Here is a 23,242-nt window from a genome sequence, read left to right on the forward strand (position 1 = left end):
AATGTGGGCTAATGTTAATAAAACAGTATCCCTGTCTAGGGTATCAAGGCCCTCTGACAAGGTATCTGTCCATGCTGCCACTGCGCTACATACCCATGCCGATGCTATTGCCGGTCTGAGCAAAACACCTGTATGCGCATAAATAGACTTTAAAGTAGTCTCCTGTCTGCGATCAGCAGGATCCTTGAGGGCTGCCGTGTCCGGAGACGGTAGCGCCACCTTCTTGGACAGGCGTGTCAAAGCCTTGTCCACCCTGGGAGAGGATTCCCAACGCACCCTGTCCTGAGCAGGGAAAGGATACGCCATAAGAATCCTCTTGGGAATCTGCAGTTTTTTATCTGGAGTTTCCCAAGCTTTTTCACATAACTCGTTAAGTTCATGAGATGGGGGAAAAGTTACCTCAGGTCTCTTCTCCTTATACATGCGCACCCTCGTGTCAGGGACAGAGGGGTCATCCGTGATATCCAAAACCTCTTTCATTGCAATAATCATACACTGAATACCTTTAGCCACCCTTGGGTGCAATCTTGCATCATCGTAGTCGACACTGGAATCAGAATCCGTGTCGGTATCAGTGTCTACTATTTGGGATAGAGGACGTTTTTGAGACCCAGACGGCCCCTGTGACCCAGTCCAATCCGTGGATTGACTTCCTGCTTTCTCCCTGGACTCAGCTTTGTCCAGTCTCTTATGTAATGAGGCCACACTTACATTTAACATATGCCACATGTCCATCCAATCATGAGTCGGCGTTGCCGACGGAGACACACCACTCATCTGCTCCACCTCCTCCTTGGACGAGCCCTCCGCTTCAGACATGCCGACACGCACGTACCGACTCCCCCACACACACAGGGATATATTTATAAGGGGACAATTCCCAACAAGGCCCTTTGGAGAGACAGAGAGAGAGAGTATGCCAGCACACACTCAGCGCCCACTGATACTGGAATACAACCCAGATAGCGCTTTTTATTAATAATCAATGTGTATACACTCACTGTGCCTTAAAAATGCCCCCCCCCCCCCCTTTTCAGCCCTCTGTCACCAAGTTCAGCAGGGGAGAGTCCAGGGAGCCAGCTTCTCTGCAGCGTTCTGTGGAGAAAATGGCGCTGTTAGTGCTGAGGGATCAAGCTCCGCCCCCTCCAGCGGCGTGCTTCGGTCCCGCTTCAATATACAAAAAATGGCGGGGGATCTCTTCATTTACTGCCTCCGCAGCCTAATGTGCCCTTATTGCCAGTCCCGAGGTTTATTGCTGCCCAGGGCGCCCCCCCTGCGCCTGCACCCATCAGTGCCTTTCTGTGTGTGTAGTGTGTGGGAGCAATGGCGTGCAGCGTTACCGCTGCGCGCTTACCTCAGTGAAGATCTGAAGTCTTCTTTTCTTCTCATACTCACCCGGCTTCTATCTTCCGGCTCTGCGAGGAGTAGGTCTGCTTCTCTCTCCTCAGTCCCACGATGCAGGGAGCCTGTTGCCAGCAGTGCTCCCTTAAAATAAAAAACCTAACAAAATTCTTTTTCAGAGAAACTCTTGAGAGCTCCTCTGTAATGCACCCAGTCTCCTCTGGGCACAGTATCAAAACGGAGGTCTGGAGGAGGGGCATAGAGGGAGGAGCCAGTGCACACCCATACTAAAAGTTCTTTGTAGTGCCCATGTTTCCTGCGGAGCCCGTCTATACCCCATGGTCCTTACGGAGTCCCCAGCATCCTCTAGGACGTAAGAGAAGGGGGGGGGGGGGGGGGGGGGGGAGTGTGAATACTGGCCCTTATATAAATTTTTCCTAGCACACTGTATAAAATGACAGAATCTGATAGGTTGGTTATTTGTCTCTGCCAAAAATTTGATAAATCCCCCTCCCCTTTGTTTTTAGCATTTTTGCTTTTTGGAAAGGGAAGAGAGACGGTCTCTGAATATCATTAATTATATTTAGCAGGTTACTGGGTGTCTTGCACAATAGACAATAACAAGAGCGTTCAATCAGAAGAACAGAATCTATCAAAAAAAGCGGAGCAGTCAGTAGTCTATAATGAGGATTGATCTGAAGTCTTAATTAACGTTCTTGCAGCGCTGCCCAATGATCCCCGGTTTCCAGGCTGGCCGGCGTTCAGTGATGGAATTAGGGCCTGATTCAAGGTTGATTGCACAAGCAAAATCTTCCTCTAATGGGCAAAACCATGTTGCACTGCAGGTGGGGCAGATGTAACATGTGCAGAGAGTTAGATTTGGGTGGGTTATAGTGTTTCTGTGCAGGGTAAATACTGGCTGCTTTATTTTTACACTGCAATTTAGATTAGTTTGAACACACTCCACCCAAATCTAACTTTGTCTGCACATGTTACATCTGCCCCACCTGCAGTGCACATGGTTTAGCCCATTAGAGGAAGATTTTGCGATCAACCTTGAATTAGGCCCTTAATTTTCTTGTAGCGCTGCACAATGATCCCCGGTTTCCAGGATGGCTGGCGCTCAGTGATGGAAGTAACGTTCTAGCAGCGCTGCACAATGATCCCCGGTTTCCAGGATGGCCGGCGCTCAGTGATGGAAGGAACGTTCTTGTAGCGCTGCACAATGATCCCCGGTTTCCAGGATGGCTGGCGCTCAGTGATGGAAGTAACGTTCTTGTAGCGCTGCACAATGATCCCCGGTTTCCAGGATGGCCGGCGCTCAGTGATGGAAGTAACGTTCTAGCAGCGCTGCACAATGATCCCCGGTTTCCAGGATGGCTGGCGCTCAGTGATGGAAGTAACGTTCTAGCAGCGCTGCACAATGATCCCCGGTTTCCAGGATGGCCGGCGCTCAGTGATGGAAGGAACGTTCTTGTAGCGCTGCACAATGATCCCCGGTTTCCAGGATGGCTGGCGCTCAGTGATGGAAGTAACGTTCTAGCAGCGCTGCACAATGATCCCCGGTTTCCAGGATGGCCGGCGCTCAGTGATGGAAGGAACGTTCTAGCAGCGCTGCACAATGATCCCCGGTTTCCAGGATGGCTGGCGCTCAGTGATGGAAGTAACGTTCTAGCAGCGCTGCACAATGATCCCCGGTTTCCAGGATGGCCGGCGCTCAGTGATGGAAGGAACGTTCTTGTAGCGCTGCACAATGATCCCCGGTTTCCAGGATGGCTGGCGCTCAGTGATGGAAGTAACGTTCTAGCAGCGCTGCACAATGATCCCCGGTTTCCAGGATGGCCGGCGCTCAGTGATGGAAGGAACGTTCTTGTAGCGCTGCACAATGATCCCCGGTTTCCAGGATGGCCGGCGCTCAGTGATGGAAGTAACGTTCTAGCAGCGCTGCACAATGATCCCCGGTTTCCAGGATGGCTGGCGCTCAGTGATGGAAGTAACGTTCTTGTAGCGCTGCACAATGATCCCCGGTTTCCAGGCTGGCCGGCACTCAGTGATGGAAGTAGCGTTCTTGTAGCGCTGCACAATGATCCCCGGTTTCCAGGCTGGCCGGCGCTCAGTGATGGAAGTAACGCTCTTGTAGCGCTGCACAATGATCCCCGGTTTCCAGGATGGCCGGCACTCAGTGATGGAAGTAACGCTCTTGTAGCGCTGCACAATGATCCCCGGTTTCCAGGCTGGCCGGCGCTCAGTGATGGAAGTAACGTTCTTGTAGCGCTGCACAATGATCCCCGGTTTCCAGGCTGGCCGGCACTCAGTGATGGAAGTAACGTTCTTGTAGCGCTGCACAATGATCCCCGGTTTCCAGGCTGGCCGGCGCTCAGTGATGGAAGTAACGTTCTTGTAGCGCTGCACAATGATCCCCGGTTTCCAGGCTGGCCGGCGCTCAGTGATGGAAGTAACGTTCTTGTAGCGCTGCACAATGATCCCCGGTTTCCAGGCTGGCCGGCGCTCAGTGATGGAAGTAACGTTCTTGTAGCGCTGCACAATGATCCCCGGTTTCCAGGCTGGCCGGCACTCAGTGATGGAAGTAACGTTCTTGTAGCGCTGCACAATGATCCCCGGTTTCCAGGCTGGCCGGCACTCAGTGATGGAAGTAACGTTTTGTAGCGCTGCACAATGATCCCCGGTTTCCAGGCTGGCCGGCGCTCAGTGATGGAAGTAACGTTCTTGTAGCGCTGCACAATGATCCCCGGTTTCCAGGCTGGCCGGCACTCAGTGATGGAAGTAACGTTCTAGCAGCGCTGCACAATGATCCCCGGTTTCCAGGATGGCCGGCGCTCAGTGATGGAAGTAACGTTCTTGCAGCGCTGCAATGATCCCCGGTTTCCAGGATGGCCGGCGCTCAGTGATGGAAGTAACGTTCTTGCAGCGCTGCAATGATCCCCGGTTTCCAGGCTGGCCGGCGCTCAGTGATGGAAGTAACGTTCTTGTAGCGCTGCACAATGATCCCCGGTTTCCAGGCTGGCCGGCGCTCAGTGATGGAAGTAACGCTCTTGTAGCGCTGCACAATGATCCCCGGTTTCCAGGATGGCCGGCGCTCAGTGATGGAAGTAACGTTCTTGTAGCGCTGCACAATGATCCCCGGTTTCCAGGCTGGCCGGCGCTCAGTGATGGAAGTAACGCTCTTGTAGCGCTGCAATGATCCCCGGTTTCCAGGCTGGCCGGCACTCAGTGATGGAAGTAACGTTCTTGTAGCGCTGCACAATGATCCCCGGTTTCCAGGATGGCCGGCACTCAGTGATGGAAGTAACGTTCTAGCAGCGCTGCACAATGATCCCCGGTTTCCAGGCTGGCCGGCGCTCAGTGATGGAAGTAACGCTCTTGTAGCGCTGCAATGATCCCCGGTTTCCAGGATGGCCGGCACTCAGTGATGGAAGTAGCGTTCTTGTAGCGCTGCACAATGATCCCCGGTTTCCAGGATGGCCGGCACTCAGTGATGGAAGTAACGTTCTAGCAGCGCTGCACAATGATCCCCGGTTTCCAGGCTGGCCGGCGCTCAGTGATGGAAGTAACGCTCTTGTAGCGCTGCAATGATCCCCGGTTTCCAGGATGGCCGGCGCTCAGTGATGGAAGTAACGTTCTAGCAGCGCTGCACAATGATCCCCGGTTTCCAGGCTGGCCGGCGCTCAGTGATGGAAGTAACGTTCTTGCAGCGCTGCAATGATCCCCGGTTTCCAGGCTGGCCGGCGCTCAGTGATGGAAGTAACGTTCTTGTAGCGCTGCACAATGATCCCCGGTTTCCAGGCTGGCCGGCGCTCAGTGATGGAAGTAACGCTCTTGTAGCGCTGCACAATGATCCCCGGTTTCCAGGATGGCCGGCGCTCAGTGATGGAAGTAACGTTCTTGTAGCGCTGCACAATGATCCCCGGTTTCCAGGCTGGCCGGCGCTCAGTGATGGAAGTAACGCTCTTGTAGCGCTGCAATGATCCCCGGTTTCCAGGCTGGCCGGCACTCAGTGATGGAAGTAACGTTCTTGTAGCGCTGCACAATGATCCCCGGTTTCCAGGATGGCCGGCACTCAGTGATGGAAGTAACGTTCTAGCAGCGCTGCACAATGATCCCCGGTTTCCAGGCTGGCCGGCGCTCAGTGATGGAAGTAACGCTCTTGTAGCGCTGCAATGATCCCCGGTTTCCAGGATGGCCGGCACTCAGTGATGGAAGTAGCGTTCTTGTAGCGCTGCACAATGATCCCCGGTTTCCAGGATGGCCGGCACTCAGTGATGGAAGTAACGTTCTAGCAGCGCTGCACAATGATCCCCGGTTTCCAGGCTGGCCGGCGCTCAGTGATGGAAGTAACGCTCTTGTAGCGCTGCAATGATCCCCGGTTTCCAGGATGGCCGGCGCTCAGTGATGGAAGTAACGTTCTTGCAGCGCTGCAATGATCCCCGGTTTCCAGGCTGGCCGGCGCTCAGTGATGGAAGTAACGTTCTAGCAGCGCTGCACAATGATCCCCGGTTTCCAGGATGGCCGGCGCTCAGTGATGGAAGTAACGTTCTAGCAGCGCTGCACAATGATCCCCGGTTTCCAGGCTGGCCGGCGTTCAGTGATGACCCACAGTTGGGCGGTATCATTACCCCACTATAGTTCACCTGGAAATGACGTAAGTGAAAGATTTAATCCCCAGCTAATGTGTCCATTGTTGATGTGGAGATGCAATGCTCTGTATTGGAAGGGGCTGGCGGTGCTTCCCCCACCTCATCTATGTCCTTATAACTTGTGTAGCTGGTGAGGAAATAATCTTCGATTCGACTAAGAAACTCGTCGGCGTATATTGAGCAGTCGGCATTGACCAGCGTCCTCCTCAAACACGTCAGGAGCTGTAACAGAAACCGTACAACCAGTTACTCATATACAGAGCGTACTAACAGCCTAGATAGTGTCCTCTATTATAAACATTCTATAATATACAGGAAACCTGTCCCGGGATAGGTACTAAGCCGATGGAGAGGAGGAAGAGGGCTCAATATGGTATCCGTTAGAATGTCGACAGGTTAGGAAAAATGCCAGTCAGAATGTCGACATATAACATGTAGACACCAGAATGTCAACAGTACAGTTAGAGTTAGGTTATAAGTTGTCTGTGTAAAAGGAAGCCAGAGTAAATGTTATATTAGATACAAACACACAGACACACATTTTCATATATATATATATATATATATATATATATATATATAGAACACATAGGGCGGTATTCAATTCTTACCAACCCCGTCAGCAGAAACATAACTTGTATGGAAGGAGGTGGAATCATCATTTCAGCTCGCTACTCCCGGGGTAACGGGGCACCCAACCCTTTACGCAGCTAAACCCGATTACCATGTGCGCGATATGGGGGATTATTTTAGATAGGAGATTGGGTGCGATATATCATTTGCGTACTGCCCATAGTATGCAAATGTCGCTGTAAAGCTGAAAAGGTCTCCTAGCTATGGGCAAAACGCGTCGCTGTGATTACATGAGAAGGAGATGCACATCTTCATTGGTGTGTTTTATTCTGCTGAACGGTTTTTATTACATGCATCCACGTTGGTCCGATGTGTCCTGCATTAGTACGCTCCCACGTGTAACCAGCACCCCTAAGCTACAGCGTACGGATCTATGTGACTGGTACGCAGGCTTCCCACAATACCTGCAGCTATTCTTTTCTCAGGACATCAGTTATTACAGCTTGTTCTAATCCTATATATTTGTAATTTTAAGCGGTATTAATATATGTTGCTACATGTTTGTTTTATACACGTGTGTTATATCTAACAATCACTCAGGAAGTGGATGGCACACAGGAGACTGGGGGGGGGGGGGGGGTAAATGTATTATAGCGGCACGATACACTTCCTGCTTCGCCTCATTACTGAAGCAAAGCAGGAAGGGATATTGACAAGATGTATACAAATCTTGTCTGCCAAAGTCGCTTCCCCCTCTGGCGATGCCCCCCTGAGCACACAGCTGACTGTTCATAACATTGCCCACTCATATCGGCGTGGTATCCGTTAGATAGCAGCGCCCCTTTCACTGAGATGGCACCGCAGCGGTCATACATGGGGGAGAAGCGGTATCAGTGCACATAACGTCGGCTGATACTGCTTCTGCCCCATAACGGAAAGGAATGCATTTACCCCTGGCCCTTCTATCCAGAGTCTGAGACAGCCCCTGGAATCTGGGACCGGGGTAGTTGCCAGGCTATATGAGCAGTAATGAGGTCACTACAAGCAATGTAAATACAGGTTGAGTATCCCATATCCAAATATTCTGAAATACGGACTTTTATGAGTGAGAGTGAGATAGTGAAACCTTTGTTTTTTGATGGCTCACTGTACACAATCTTTGTTTAATACACAGGTATTAAAAATATTGTATTAAATGACCTTCAGGCTGTGTGTATAAGGTGTATATGAAACATAAATGAATTGTGTGAATGTAGACACACTTTGTTCAATGCACAAAGTTATAAAAAATATTGGCTAAAATGACCTTCAGGCTGTGTGTATAATGTGTATATGTAACATAAATGCATTCTGTGCTTAGATTTAGGTCCCATCACCATGATATCTCATTATGGGATGCAATTATTCCAAAATACGGAAGAATCCCATATCCAAAATACCTCTGGTCCCAAGCATTTTGGATAAGGGAGACTCAACCTGTACTCCACTTTGGAGCTGAATACTTTATCAGTATATAAGAAACAATATAAGAAACAAGACAATAAAAAGTTTACCTCATTTCCCCCCCCAAAAAATAACAACTTAAAGTGGCACTAACTCTGTGGAGTTTGTATATTCTCCCTGTGCTTGCGTGGGTTTCCTCCGGGTACTCCGGTTTCATCCCACAATCCAAAAATATACTGGTAGGTTAATTGGCTCCCAACAGAAATGAACCCTAGTGTGAACGTGTGTATACATGTGATAGGGAATATAGATTGTAAGCTCCAGGGACTGATGTGAATTTCCAAATATTCTCTGTACAGCGCTGCGGAATATGTGTGCGCTATATAAATGACTGGTAATAAAAAAATAAGTAGCCAGTTACTGTCTCCCTGTATTAGTACCTTATGGAAATAGATCACTGTATCTGTATATCTAATAATAAGCAATACAGCGCCATCTGCTGCATAGGAGTGGAATAACAAGCAAAGATCCTGGATGTAATAATATTACAGGTCTATGCCCTGTAGGAAACCCATAATGCACAATTACAATTTCCCTGTACGGCCCTACAGACACTTTATGGCGCTACATAAATACATTCTAATAATACCAATAACACAACAGGAGAATGCAGCATATCAGTTCACCAGTAACTATTTTTTTCACTTACTGTAGGCCTGATGTACCATGTACCTCACTGAGGCATGATGTACCGTGTGCCTCAATGATGTTACTAGATGTGCCATGTGCCTCAGTGACATATCTAATTCCTATGAACTGCATGACTGAATACTGACCGTGTCCACAGAATGATGGAAATGTTTGGGTGACTTATGAACAATTAATAAGCCTTTGTCTAGAATGTATAAAATGTGGATATACTGACCTTATTATAACCATTAAATCACCATTTATTATTCTTCACATTAGTTATATAGCCCCAGCATACACAGCAGCGATTACATCCAACCTGGGGCCTAATTCAGACCTGATCGCTGCTGTGCGTTTCCGCACAGCGGGCAATCAGGTCTGAACTGCGCATGCCAGTGCGCTGGCGCATGCCAGAGATGCAATCGGCATCTCTGCCCAGCAATCCCCTCTGCCTGATTGACAGGCAGAGGCGGTCACTGGGCAGGAGGGGGCAGAGCGGCGGCGTTTGGCCGCCATTTTGGGGGAGTGGTCCGGGCAATGCATGCGTACCCGGACCAACGCATGCGTGACGCCACACGCAGCCACTGCGACCCAGGAAGTGACGGGTAGCTCCCTGCCAGCTCGCTAGAGCTGCGCTGGTAGTGAGCTACTCCTAAAGGTAGATGCTTTTGTACCAGTGCAGGGGAGGGGGAGAGTACCAGACATGCGCGGTGGACTGAAACTGGTCGTAGATGTGCTGAATTTAGCACATCTATGATCAGGTCTGAATTAGGCCCCTAATACCTGTGTGTAAGGCATTGCATAGCTGTAGAGGTGTGTACACATGGCGAGATCCCTTCTATGCCCGATTTTGTCTATGCGATTTCCCTTGAACTCCCCCAGAGCCCAGATAGCAAAGATAGTGCAGATAGAACAGATTTTGACTATCAGTAATTTCAATTTTGTATATGTATGATTGTGACTGTACTTTGTTCTAGATAGTACACTAGATAGTCAAGATTGACTTGCCTGCACAGTCTATCTAGCCTTACGATACCGACCCCACAGGAGCGCGCATCGGGATTGAATGGGTTTCGCAAGGTGGCTAACACCATGAGATATGCACTACCTTTACTTAAGATTTTGACTATATAGTAAAAATCTCACAGATTTATCTCACCGTGTGTACAGCGGCTTCACAATTCTGTGTAATTACAATGCAAATGCAGCAGGAGACGCCTGTAGGAGATAGACGCCTCCTGGATGTATATGGAGTGGGTGTTATGCCGGCGGCCAGCATACAGGCGCCGGAATCCCGATCGTCGGCATCAGGGCCGGATTAACAATGGGGCGGATGGAGCTGCAGCTCCAGGCCCCCCCATCACAATAGGCCCACAGCATCTGCTGTGCTGCTGCAGCAAGGACATTTTTTTCCCTGCTATAGCAGCTTGCAAGTGACCGTCTGAAGCACCGCTCCCACCTGCGCATAGATGTATTATTGATAGTAGTAGTAGTTGGATTGACTGCGTCTGCTACTGCTGGCCGAACGGCTCAAAACGCCAGCAGTACACAGCCACTCTTCGGCAGAGGATCTGGAAACTCGACAGGGGGCGTGGCTACACTGAGTCCAGGGGGCGGAGCTACACGGGACTGTCTCAGGCTGCCTGCTGCTCACATGGCTGCTGCTGTGCTGTGAGAGGGAGAGTTGAAGCTGATGCACATGCAGGGCAGCCAGTGAGAGTAAACTCTGCTGTAGTGTGTAAGGTAAGAGTGAGTGGGGGGGAATTGTGTGTGTGTGTGAGCTTCTGTGAATGTGATATGTGATTTCCATGTGAACTTCTATAAGTGTGTGTGTCTTGTATGTGAGGTTCTGCAGGGAGTAGGATTTAATATAGCAAGGGTGAGAGAGTGCAGGTGCAGAGAGTGTGTGAGTGTAATATAGCGCAAGGGTAAGAGTGTGTGAGTGTAATAAAGTGCGGGAGCAGGGAGTGTGTGAGTGTGATACAGCGCGGGGGGCGGGAGTGAGTGACTGTAATAGAGTGCGGGGAGCTGGAGTGTGTGAGCGTAATATAGCGCAAGGGTGAGAGAGTGAGTGTGAGTGTAATAGATTGCGGGGACAAGGAGTGTGTGAGTGTGATACAGTACGGGGGCAGGAGTGTGTGAGTGTAATAGAGTGCAGGGGTGGGAGTGTGCGAGTGTGATACAGCACGGGGGCAGGAGTGTGTGAGTGTAATAGAGTGCAGGGGTGGGAGTGTGTGAGTGTGATACAGCGCAGGGGGCGGGAGTGTGTGAGTGTAATAGAGTGCAGGGGACAGGAGCGTGTGACTAATAGATTGCGGGGGCAGGAGTATGTGAGTATAATAGAGTGTGGGGGACGGGAGTGTGTGACTGTAATAGAGTGCGAGGGCATGAGTAAGTGAGTGTAATAGAGTGGGGGGGGGGCAGAGAGTGTGGGAGTGTGATACCGCGCTGGGGGCGGGAGTGTGTGAGTGTAATAGAGTGCAGGTGGCAGGGAATGTGTGAGTGTTATACAGCACAGGGGGCGGGAGTGTGTGAGTGTAATAGAGTGCAGGGGCGGGAGTATGAGTGTAATAGAGTGCGGGGGGCAGGGAGTGTGCGAGTGTGATACAGCGCGGGGCGGGAGTGTGTGAGTGTAATAGAGTGCAGGGGGTGGGAGTGTGTGAGTGTAATAGAGTGCAGGGGGTGGGAGTGTGAAACAGCATGGGGGGCGGGAGTGTGAGTGTAATAGAGTGCAGGGGTGGGAGTGTGTGGGTGTATTAGAGTGCGGGGGTGGGAATGTGATACAGCGTGGGGGGTGGGAGTGTAATAGAGTGCAGGGGCGGGAGTGTATGAGTGTAATAGAGTGCAGGGGCAGGAGTTTAAGCGGCAGACTAGATGGGCAAGGGGCAGACTAGATGGGCCAAGTGGTTCTTATCTGCCGTCAAATTCTATGTTTCTATGAGTGTATGAGTATAATAGAGTGTGGGGGACGGGAGTGTGTGACTGTAATAGAGTGCGGGGGCAGGAGTAAGTGAGTGTAATAGAGTGGGGGGGGGGGGGGAGAGAGTGTGGGAGTGTGATACCGCGCTGGGGGCGGGAGTGTGTGAGTGTAATAGAGTGCAGGGGGCAGGGAGTGTGTGAGTGTGATACAGCGTGGGGGGCGGGAGTGTGTGATTGTAATAGAGTGCAGGGAGTGTGTGAGTGTGATACAGCGCTGGGGGCGGGAGTGTGTGAGTGTAATAGAGTGCAGGGGGTGGGAGTGTGTGAGTGTAATAGAGTGCAGGGGGCGGGAGTGTGTGAGTGTTATAGAGTGCAGGGGGAGGGAGTGTGTGAGTGTGATACAGCGCAGGCCGCGAGGGGTGGGAGTGTGGGGCCAATGTGTTTTTCCTACTGAGGCCATTAATTTTTTTCCCGCCCCTTTGGGGTCCAGTGTGTTTTATTTTACCTGTAGGGGTCAGTATTTTTATTTGTATATATCTGGCGGTGCCAATGTGTCTTAAGAATGATGACTAGCTCAGTGGTATAAATATGAAGTCCACTGTTTCCCCATAACTGTTCGGCGATTTCTCAAGGTGATATAAAATTGAAAAGTGGTTATATCGTTTATGTATCGGGTGCCCTGTTAGTGGAAAACCGCCTGCATGTGGTCACCGTTTGATGCGGTGACATTACAGGTAGCCTTCCACCCTTACTGATGAGACTGCAGGAGGTGTGCATCTTGCTTTAAATAACAATTCATATATATATATGTATTTATATAAGCATGTATTTTACACAGAAATTAGGATCAAGAATTCGCTTTTATAAAACGAGGGTCTCGGGAGATGCGCTCTATGTACAGCCAATCACTGCGTGCCTGTGACTGCGGCCAATCTCTATCACCCCATATCTAGCCACTGCCAGCGTATGGCTGCTGAGACCTTAGCACCCCACAGTACATGTAAGGGCTGGATAAAGAAAACATTTGTGTATAGTAAACACTGATTGGGGGAGGGAGCAAACCGACTGTGCTGCCTGTAGTGTTTTATAATAAGAATTTACTCACCGGTAATTCTATTTCTCGTAGTCCGTAGTGGATGCTGGGAACTCCGTAAGGACCATGGGGAATAGACGGGCTCCGCAGGAGACTGGGCACTCTAAAAGAAAGATTAGGTACTATCTGGTGTGCACTGGCTCCTCCCTCTATGCCCCTCCTCCAGACCTCAGTTAGGGAAACTGTGCCCGGAAGAGCTGACACAACAAGGAAAGGATTTGGAATCCAGGGTAAGACTCATACCAGCCACACCAATCACACTGTACAACTTGTGATAACCATACCCAGTTAACAGTATGAACAACAACTGAGCCTCATTTAACGGATGGCTCATAACAATAACCCTTTAGTTAAGCAATAACTACATACATGTATTGCAGAGAGTCCGCACTTGGGACGGGCGCCCAGCATCCACTACGGACTACGAGAAATAGAATTACCGGTGAGTAAATTCTTATTTTCTCTGACGTCCTAGTGGATGCTGGGAACTCCGTAAGGACCATGGGGATTATACCAAAGCTCCCAAACGGGCGGGAGAGTGCGGATGACTCTGCAGCACCGCATGAGCAAACTCAAGGTCCTCCTCAGCCAGGGTATCAAACTTGTAGAACTTAGCAAACTTGTTTGACCCCGACCAAGTAGCAGCTCGGCAAAGCTGTAAAGCCGAGACCCCTCGGGCAGCCGCCCAAGAAGAGCCCACCTTCCTTGTGGAATGGGCTTTCACCGATTTTGGATGCAGCAATCCAGCCGCAGAGTGAACCAGCTGAATCGTGCTATAGATCCAGCGAGCAATAGTCTGCTTCGAAGCAGGAGCGCCAACCTTGTTGGCTGCATACAGAATAAACAGCGAGTCAGACTTTCTGACTCCCGCCGTTCTGGAAACATAAATTTTCAAAGCCCGGACTACGTCCAGCAACTTGGAATCCTCCAAGTCCCTAGTAGCCGCAGGCACCACAATAGGCTGGTTCAAATGAAACGATGATACCACCCTAGGGAGAAATTGGGGACGAGTCCTCAATTCTGCCCTGTCCATATGGAAGATCAGATAAGGGCTTTTACATGACAAAACCGCCAAATCTGACACATGCCTAGCCGAAGCTAAGGCCAATAGCATGACCACTTTCCACGTGAGATATTTTAGCTCCACGGTCTTAAGTGGCTCAAACCTGTGGGATTTCAAGAAATCCAACACAACGTTAAGATCCCAAGGTGCCACCGGTGGCACAAAAGGAGGCTGAATATGCAGCACCCCCGGAACAACGTCTGAACTTCAGGCAGTGAAGCCAGTTTTTTTTGAGAGAAAATGGATAGGGTCGAAATCTTGACCTTTATGGATCCTAATTTTAGGCCCATAGTCACTCCTGACTGTAGGAAGTGCAGGAATCGACCCCGCTGGAATTCCTCTGTGGGGCCTTCCCGGCCTCACACCAAGCAACCTATTTTCGCTATATACAGTGAAAAAGTCTTGCTGTCACGTCTTTCCTAGCCTTTATCAGCGTAGGAATAACTGCATCCGGAATGCCCTTTTCCGCTATGATCCGACGTTCAACCGCCATGCTGTCAAATGCAGCCGCGGTAAGTCTTGGAACAGACAGGGCCCCTGTTGCAGCATGTCCTGTCTGAGAGGCAGAAGCCCTGAGTCCTCTGAGAGCATTTCTTGCAGCTCCGGGTACCGAGTCCTTCTTGGCCAATTCGGAGCAAAGAATATTGTTCTCACTCCTCCTTTTATTACAATTCTCAGCCCTTGGGTATGAGAGGAAGAGGAGGGAATACATAGACCGACTGGAACACCCACGGTGTTACTAGTGCGACCACAGCTATCACCTGAGGGTCCCTTGACCCGGCGTAAAACCTTTTTTTAGCTTTTTATTGAGGTGGGACGCCATCTAGTCCACCTGAGGCAGTTCCCATCAATTTGCAAACTGCGTGAAGACTTCCTGATGAAGTCCCCACTTTCCCGGGTGGAGGTCGTGCCTGCTGAGGAAGTCTGCTTCCCAGTTGTCCACTCCCGGAATGAACACTGCTGACAGTGCGCTTACTTGATTCTCCGCCCAGCGAAGAATTCTGGTGGCTTCTACCCTCGCCACCCTGCTCCTTGTGCCGCCTTGGCGGTTTACATGAACCCCTGCGGTCTGACTGGATCAGAACCGGTTGGTCGCGAAGCAGGATCTCCGCTTGACTTAGGGCGTTGTATATGGCCCTTAGTTCCAGGATTGATGTGAAGGCAAGTCTGTTGACTTGACCACAGACCTTGGAAATTTCTTCCCTGTGTAACTGCCCCCCCACCCTCGGAGGCTTGCATCCGTGGTCACCAGGATCCAGTCCTGAATGCCGAATCTGCGGCCCTCGAGAAGGTGAGCACTCTGCAGCCACCACAGGAGAGACACCCTGGCCCTGGGGGATAGGGTGATTAACCGATGCATCTGAAGAGGTGATCCGGACCACTTGTCCAGTAAGTCCCATTGGAAGGTCCTCGCATGGAACCTGCCTAAGGGGATGGCCTCGTATGATGCCACCATTCTTCCCAGGACTCGAGTGCAGTGATGCACTGACACCTGTTTTGGTTTTAATAGATTCCTGACCAGTGTCATGAGCTCCTGAGCTCTCTCTATCGGGAGATAAACCCTTTTCTGGTCTGTGTCTAGGATCGTGTCTAGGAGAGGCAGATGAGCTGTAGGAACCAACTGCGACTTTGGAATATATAGAATCCAGCCGTGTTGCCGTTACACTTCCAGAGAAAGTGATACGCTGTTCAGCAACTGCTCTCTTGATCTCGCTTGTATGAGGAGATTGCCCAAGTACGTGATAATAGTGACACCTTGCTTGCGCAGGAGCACAATCATATCCGCCATTACCTTGGTTATGACAATCCCGTACCGCAATTCTGAGGTACGCCTAATGAGGTGGATAAATGGGGACATGAAGGTATGCATCCCTTATGACCCGATTCACAATAAAATCTCCCTCTTTTTAGGCTTGCCCTGACCGCTCTTAGCGATTCCATCTTGAACTTGAACCTTCTCAGGTATATGTTCAGGGATTTTTAATTCAATATGGGTCTGACCGAACCGTCTGGTTTCGGGATTACAACATGGTCGAATAATAACACCCTCTTGTTGAAGGAGGGGACCCTTGACCACCACCTGTTATAGATACAATTTGTGAATTGCAGTTAACACTGGCTCCCTCTCTTGGGGGGAAGCCCGCAGGGCCGTCGGTGAGGGGGCATCTTCTCACAGTCCAGCTTGTATCCCTGAGACACAATATCTATTGCCCATGGACCTAACAGGGAGTGAACCCACTTGTGGCTGAACTTACGAAGTCGTGTCCCCACCGGGCCTAGCTCCGCCTGTGGAGCCCCAGCGGTATAGGTAGATTTCTGTAGGGGCCGGGGAGGACTTCTGTTCCTGGGAACTAGCTGTGTTGATCCCGGCTCTGACAAGAAAGGACGCACCTCAGACTTTCTTGTTTCTTTATTCGAAAGGCTGCATTTAATAATGTCGTGCTTTCTTAGGCTGTGCAGGAATATAAGGCAAACTAGCAGAATTACCAGCTATAGCTGCGGAGACCAGGCCCGAGAACCCTTCTCCACACAATCCTCAGCCTACCATATGCCTCTTAAGTCGGCATCATCTGTCCAATGCATATTCTACAGGACACGTCAAACAGAGATCGACATAGCTTTGACTCTAGGACCCAGTATACTCATGTCTCTTTGGGCATGCTTTATAACTATATATCTATCACTTAAGACAGCATCTTTAATATATTTACTAGGGTCTCAATCTCTGCTGATAAGGTACCTGTCCACGCTGCCACAGCGCTATAAACCCATGCCGACACAATCGCCGGTCTGGGTAGTATACTAGAATGTGCACGCTATCTGCAGGATCCCTGAGAATAGCAAGTGCTACCGTCTGTGCAAACAGGACACCCCAGGGGAAGATTCTCAACACATCCTGGCCCTAGTGGGGAAAGGATACAGCCTGAGAATTCTCTTGTGGGAAGCTGCCGTCTCTTGTCTGGAGATTCCCGCTCTTTTTCCTCATGAGAGGAGGGAAATTTACCTCAGCATTCTTCCCCTTAAACATGTGTACTCTCGTGTCAGGGACAGATGAGTCATCAGTGATATGCAAATCATCTTTTATTTCAATAATCATATATTGAATACTTTCTAGCCATCTTGGCTGTAACTTTGCATTATCGTAGTCGACAGTGGAGTTAAACTCCATGTCGATACCAGTGTTTGTTATTTGGATAGTGAGCATTGTGAGACTCTGAAGGTCTCTGTGACATAGGGACAGACATGGGTAGATTTCCTGTCTGTTCCCCAACCATTTGTGCAATAAATTCACCTTAGCACTTACACATATCCAAACAGGTGTCGGCGTTGTCGACGGAGACACCCTCTCACACACATATCCGCTCTATCACCTCCTTAGAGGAGCCTTTTACCTCAGACATGTCGACACACGCGTACCGACACACCACACACACAGGGGATGCTCTATTTGAGGACAGTTCCCCCACAAGGCCCTTTGGAGAGACAGAGAGAGAGTAAGCCAGCACACACCCCAGCGCTATATAACCCAGGGATTACACTACAGCTCAGTGTTTACCCAGTAGCTGCTGTATATACAATTTTTGCGCCTAAATGTATGTGCCCCCCCCCCCTCTCTTTTCACCCTTTGTGTCCCAGGATACTGCAGGGGAGAGCCTGGGGAGCTTCCTTCCAGCGGAGCTGTGAAGAGAAAATGGTGCTGGTGTGCTGAGGAAGAAGGCCCCGCCCCATCAGCGGCGGGCTTCTGTCCTGTTTCTGACTAAAAATGGCGGGGGTTTTACACATATACAGTCACAGACTGTATTATGTGTATTTTTATGCCAAAGGTATATTTATTGCTGCCCAGGGCGCCCGCCCGCCCCCCCAGCGCCCTACAGTGACCGGAGTGTGTGGTGTGCTGTGCGCCACCTTAATGAAGACAGGAGTCTTCTGCCGCCGATTTCATCGCTTCTCTTCTGTCTTCTGGCTCTGCAAGGGGGACGGCGGCGCGGCTCCGGGAACGGACGATCGAGGTCAGGCCCTGTGTTCGAACCCTCTGGAGCTAATGGTGTCCAGTAGCCCAAGAAGCACAAGCTAGCTGCAAGCAGGTAGGTCCGCTTCTCTCCCCTCAGTCCCACGTAGCAGTGAGTCTGTTGCCAGCAGATCTCACTGAAAATAAAAAACCTAACAAATACTTTCTTTCTAGCAAGCTCAGGAGAGCCCACTAGGAGCACCCAGCTCTGGCCGGGCACAGATTCTAACTGAGGTCTGGGGAGGGGCATAGAGGGAGGAGCCAGTGCACACCAGATAGTACCTAATCTTTCTTTTAGAGTGCCCAGTCTCCTGCGGAGCCCGTCTATTCCCCATGGTCCTTACGGAGTTCCCAGCATCCACTAGGACGTCAGAGAAATACTGTTTGTGGGCCCTTATTTGTGTATTGCCAGTCCACTGAAATAAAAACCAAAGCCCGCTCCCCTGTCCCCAAAAAAATAAATAGTTTGTGTGTGTAGCACCAGAATATAATATACAGATAGTCCTCTCATTTTGTATTATACATTTTAGCACCATTAAAACGGGATCTGGTCAGGATCCCTGTGGTCGGAATCCCAGCATTCGAAATACAGACGCCAGAATCCCGACATTACTCAGAGTGCTGGAGCCGGGATCCCGACATTGATCACTACCCGGCGTCGGAATCCCGAACAATGATTACAGAGACCACCAGAGATAAGCAGCGGTGGGGGGTTCGGGAGGGGAGGTGGGTAGTTATGCTTAGTCTGCGAGGGGGGGGGGGATTTGAGGTTAGGGTCAGGCTGCGGGGAGGGGGGGCTAGGGTTTGGCACCCCCGGGGATGGTTAGGGTTAGGCTGCGGTGGTGGTGGGGTGTTTAGGGTACGGGAAAGGTGGGTTAGGGTTAGGGGGTTAGCTTAGTTAAATAGTTCATGTCGGTATTTTCAACATCGGGATGCCAATGTCGGTATTTTGACAGCCAGCATGCCAACCATCGGGATCCTGATACCAACCCCATTAAAACATATATAATAACCCAAAAATTGGGCCTGATTCTGAGTCAAACTCGGGCACATCTGTGTATATACATCTGTGTGTGCATCTATTGCCGCTGTAGTGTGTGCGACTTTATGCTGATCTTACAACACAAACGTCAAAACCTGCACCTGCCCCATGCTATGTGCAGATCTCTGACAGACTACTGCCTCCAATGTTAGCGATTAATCATCTGATTTCACTACAACTGCAGTGACACTCCGATAACATGTCCATAAGATGGTGCGTCTCCGTGTGTCTTATGCCATTCCCCAGTCAGGAGCCCCTAATACATTATACTGTAGTTATGTATTGGATATTAGCAATTTGGGTTTGAATCTATCTATCTATCTCACTATATGCTGGGTCACCTCAGTTTTGCCTGCTCTGCCCTGTCCAGGCGACACCCTCCATCCAACCCCACCATTCCTTCTCAGTATAACTACTTATTACAAAAGTAAACTTTTTTTTTACATATAGAAAGATTTCACATTCATGACATCGCTGAGCGACCTGTAACCTCTTACGTTGAGAGGTTTTTATATTTATGTCATCACTGAGCGCACCATTTTCTATATTACAGTCACGTTAACAAGAGATGTTTTCCTTTGGTCATTTTTAGATTGTCACATTACACTGTTGATATAACTGAAGAAGTGAGGGGGATTGAGGTTTTTCAAGGTAGGTGCTAGTCACACCTCCTGTGCAGACCACACCCTCACAACATCAACCACACCCCTAACATTACTAGTCACACCTCCTGTGCAGACCACACCCTCACAACATCAACCACACCCCTAACATTACTAGTCACACCTCCTGTGCAGACCACACCCTCACAACATCAACCACACCCCTAACATTACTAGTCACACCTCCTGTGCAGACCACACCCTCACAACATCAACCACACCCCTAACATTACTAGTCACACACCCATGGTGTTTTCACATCCCCTGCCATGGCATAAAATAGGCCCTTCATAAATTTCAGCTCCAGGCCCATATGGACCTTAATCTGGCACTGGTCGGCATACCGACAGCTGGGCGAGCGCAAATGAGCCCCTTGCAGGCGCGCTGCGCTCGCCACGCTATCTATTCTCCCTCCAGGGGGGTCGTGGACCCCCAAGAGGGAGAGAAGCTGTCGGTATGCTGGTCGTCGGGAGCCCGGCTGCCGGCAAACTGAAAATCACACATATGGAGATAAAAGCCTGCGTCTGAGGACTCACCATTGGGTTACCATCGGTTGCAATTGCAATGTTTCCAGGCAGCGGTCAGTCTGCGTCAGCTGAAGCTCACTCAGGCTAGCTGTCAGATCAGAACACCAGAGTCCAGTAAGCCTGCACCCGATGTCACAGACCCTGGACCCGTCACGTCTACAAAACAGGAGCTACATGCCACACCCCAAACACTGCCGCATGTTAATCGCAAGACCCGTTCTGCACATGCGCAGGCCCCATCATATCTGCACTCATACCATCAGGTTTATGTACACATCCAAGTTACACCCTAAGGCTCCATGTACTATGGTCCAACATGTCTAGCAATCATTTTCTTTTATCCTGATCACAGCAGCACAGTATCTGGGACTGGTCATGTGGGAGGCAGTGACCTGTGCCCTCATGTGATTGTCAGTGAGGACATGGCTGCATGTGACAGGGGCAGTGACATGATGTGAGGATGGGAATGGAGGCAGCAGGAAGCCACAGACTGAGAGTTATATAGTGGGAGGAGCAGGGTCCTCAGCAGCACAGAGTATATCAGGAGATGAGCGATGTGTCAGTGAGGACAGGGCTGCATGTGACAGGGGCAGTGACATGATGTGAGGAGGGGAATGGAGGCAGCAGGAAGCCACAGACTGAGAGTTATATAGTGGGAGGAGCAGGGTCCCCCAGCAGTACAGAGTATATCAGGAGATGAGTGATGTGTCAGTGAGGACAGGGCTGCATGTGACAGGGGCAGTGACATGATGTGAGGAGGGGAATGGAGGCAGCAGGAAGCCACAGACTGAGAGTTATATAGTGGGAGGAGCAGTGTCCCCAGCAGCACAGAGTATATCAGGAGATGAGTGATGTGTCAGTGAGGACAGGGCTGTATGTGACAGGGGCAGTGACATGATGTGAGGAGGGGAATGGAGGCAGCAGGAAGCCACAGACTGAGAGTTATATAGTGGAAGGAGCAGGGTCCCCAGCAGCACAGAGTATATCAGGAGATGAGTGATGTGTCAGTGGGGACAGGGCTGCATGTGACAGGGGCAGTGACATGATGTGAGGAGGGGAATGGAGGCAGCAGGAAGCCACAGACTGAGAGTTATATAGTGGGAGGAGCAGGCCCCCTCCAGCAGCACAGAGTATATCAGGAGATGAGTGATGTGTCAGTGAGGACAGGGCTGCATGTGTCAGGGGCAGTGACTTGATGTGAGGAGGGAAACGGTGGCAGCAGAAAGTTACAGACTGAGAGTTATATAGTGGAAGGAGCAGTGTCACCAGCAGCACAGAGTATATCAGGAGATGAGTGATGTGTCAGTGAGGACAGGGCTGCATTTGACGGGGCAGTGACATGATGTGAGGAGAGGAATGGAGGCAGCAGAAAGTTACAGACTGAGAGTTATATAGTGGAAGGAGCAGGGTCCCCCAGCAGCACAGAGTATATCAGGAGATGAGTGATGTGTCAGTGAGGACAGGGCTACATGTGACGGGGCAGTGACATGATGTGAGGAGAGGAATGGAGGCAGCAGGAAGACACAGACAGAGTTATATAGTGGAAGGAGCAGGGTCCCCCAGCAGCACAGAGTATATCAGGAGATGAGTGATGTGTCAGTGAGGACAGGGCTGCATGTGACGGGGCAGTGACATGATGTGAGGAGAGGAATGGAGGCAGCAGAAAGTTACAGACTGAGAGTTATATAGTGGAAGGAGCAGGGTCCCCCAGCAGCACAGAGGATAAATTCATACACTCAGCTTGTTCGGACAAAGAGAGGTTTACTCCATACTGAGCTGTGATCACCATTATAAAGATGCAGCATTTGCCTGGCAATGATGACAGGTACAGCACTGTGAATACCAACATTATCTCTGCAGGGAGAATCATTACTCCAGTGTACCTGTCACTACTCCACAATACATTTTCCGGTAGGATATAACTCAGCTTTATGCTAAGCTAAAAGGGATAACAATATTACACCCAGAGAATAAAGCCCACCTTCTGTAAGCATGTGAGGTCGCAGTCCTGTCGGAACCTCCTGTCCATAGGAACGCTGCTGCACGGATGAGAAAGAAGACATAATTCACATCTCTGCCCAGGGAATAGAATCAATCAGCATTTACCTGGCCTGGCTGCTTCAATCGCTTCTAATGGATGTTTAAGCAGAAGAACCAGCTTCCGACACGCAAGATGCGGAGTCTTTTCATTTCAGCCAATATCCCATTAACACCCAGCGCTTAAACATTGATTTACACCAGACGATCAATTTACTATTTTCACTTGATAAGTCAACGTGTAAAAGGAAAAATAATTAGCCTACAAACTGACAGAGGATTCATGGAGGGTTGGTGAACGGTGCGAGCAGAGACGGGGGTCCACTCATGGGGCTACGGATGAGTAAGTGCTGGAGGGACGATGCATTTTGCTTCTGTAGCAGAAAATCTTAATTACGTCTTATTTATGTTTCCCAAAAGTATTAAAAATGTGATTTGTGAATTTAGTGCCCGATTCAGACCGGATTGTCGTTGTGCAAAATCACACAGCGGCCGATTATCGAATGACTGAGCATGTGTATGCGCCGCAATGCACGTCACTAAACAGCGACAGGATGGTGCGAAAATTTCGATCGCACGGGAGTTCGCAAGGTGATTGAAAGGAAGCGGACGTTTGTGAGTGGTGACTGGTCGTTTTCTGGGAGTGTCAGGAAAAACGCAGGCGTTCCCAAGCGTTTTCAGGGCGTGTGTGTGACGTCAGCTCCGGCCCCGATCAGCCTGATTCTATTGCACTGTAGGAGTAAGTCCTGGGCTACGCAAACACTGCACACACTGGTAAAAACCATTTGATGGTGAGTGAGGTGCGAACGGATTTGCAGATGTCCGCTGTCTGGCGGAATTTTCGCACACCGTACACATGCATTCGCACACTTGCACGGGGCGGGTTTTCACTCTCCCTGGGTGGCAACTATCTGATTGCAGACTGATGCAAAAACGCAGAGGAACGATCAGGTCCGGACAGGGAGGTGGAATGCGAAGCAATACGGAAATTGTGTCAAAATCAAGTCATTGTCAGGGTTCCTTTGTCGCAACAGGGAGAAGGCTTCTATTCGAGACTGTTCGTGGTCCCGAAGCCAGACGGCTCAGTCAGACCGATCCTGAACCTCAAATCCCTCAATTTCTACCTACGGAAATTCAAATTCAAGATGGAATCTCTCCGGGCAGTGATATCCAGTCTGGAGGAGGGGG

At 50.1% G+C, this 23,242-nt stretch overlaps 1 protein-coding gene across 2 annotated transcripts in view; it reads right to left on the minus strand.

Annotated features, from left to right (window-relative positions):
• Positions 1 to 1,903: 1,903 nt before the first annotated feature.
• Positions 1,904 to 23,242, minus strand: part of MYSM1 (Myb like, SWIRM and MPN domains 1) — a 67,810-nt gene continuing 46,471 nt past the window's right edge. Inside the window, exons 19-20 of one of the 2 annotated variants that reach the window (XM_063939269.1) lie at positions 21,999 to 22,053; positions 1,904 to 6,218 (exon numbers count right to left, since the gene is read on the minus strand). In XM_063939269.1, coding sequence (XP_063795339.1) covers positions 6,015 to 6,218; positions 21,999 to 22,053 — 259 coding nt within the window. In that variant the 3' untranslated portion in view covers positions 1,904 to 6,014. Of the gene's footprint in view, positions 6,219 to 21,998; positions 22,057 to 23,242 lie in introns of both variants that reach the window. The other variant, XM_063939268.1, reaches the window with a different exon arrangement.

This window comes from Pseudophryne corroboree, chromosome 9 (assembly GCF_028390025.1).
Source record: "Pseudophryne corroboree isolate aPseCor3 chromosome 9, aPseCor3.hap2, whole genome shotgun sequence".
NCBI classification, from domain to species: Eukaryota; Metazoa; Chordata; class Amphibia; order Anura; family Myobatrachidae; genus Pseudophryne; species Pseudophryne corroboree.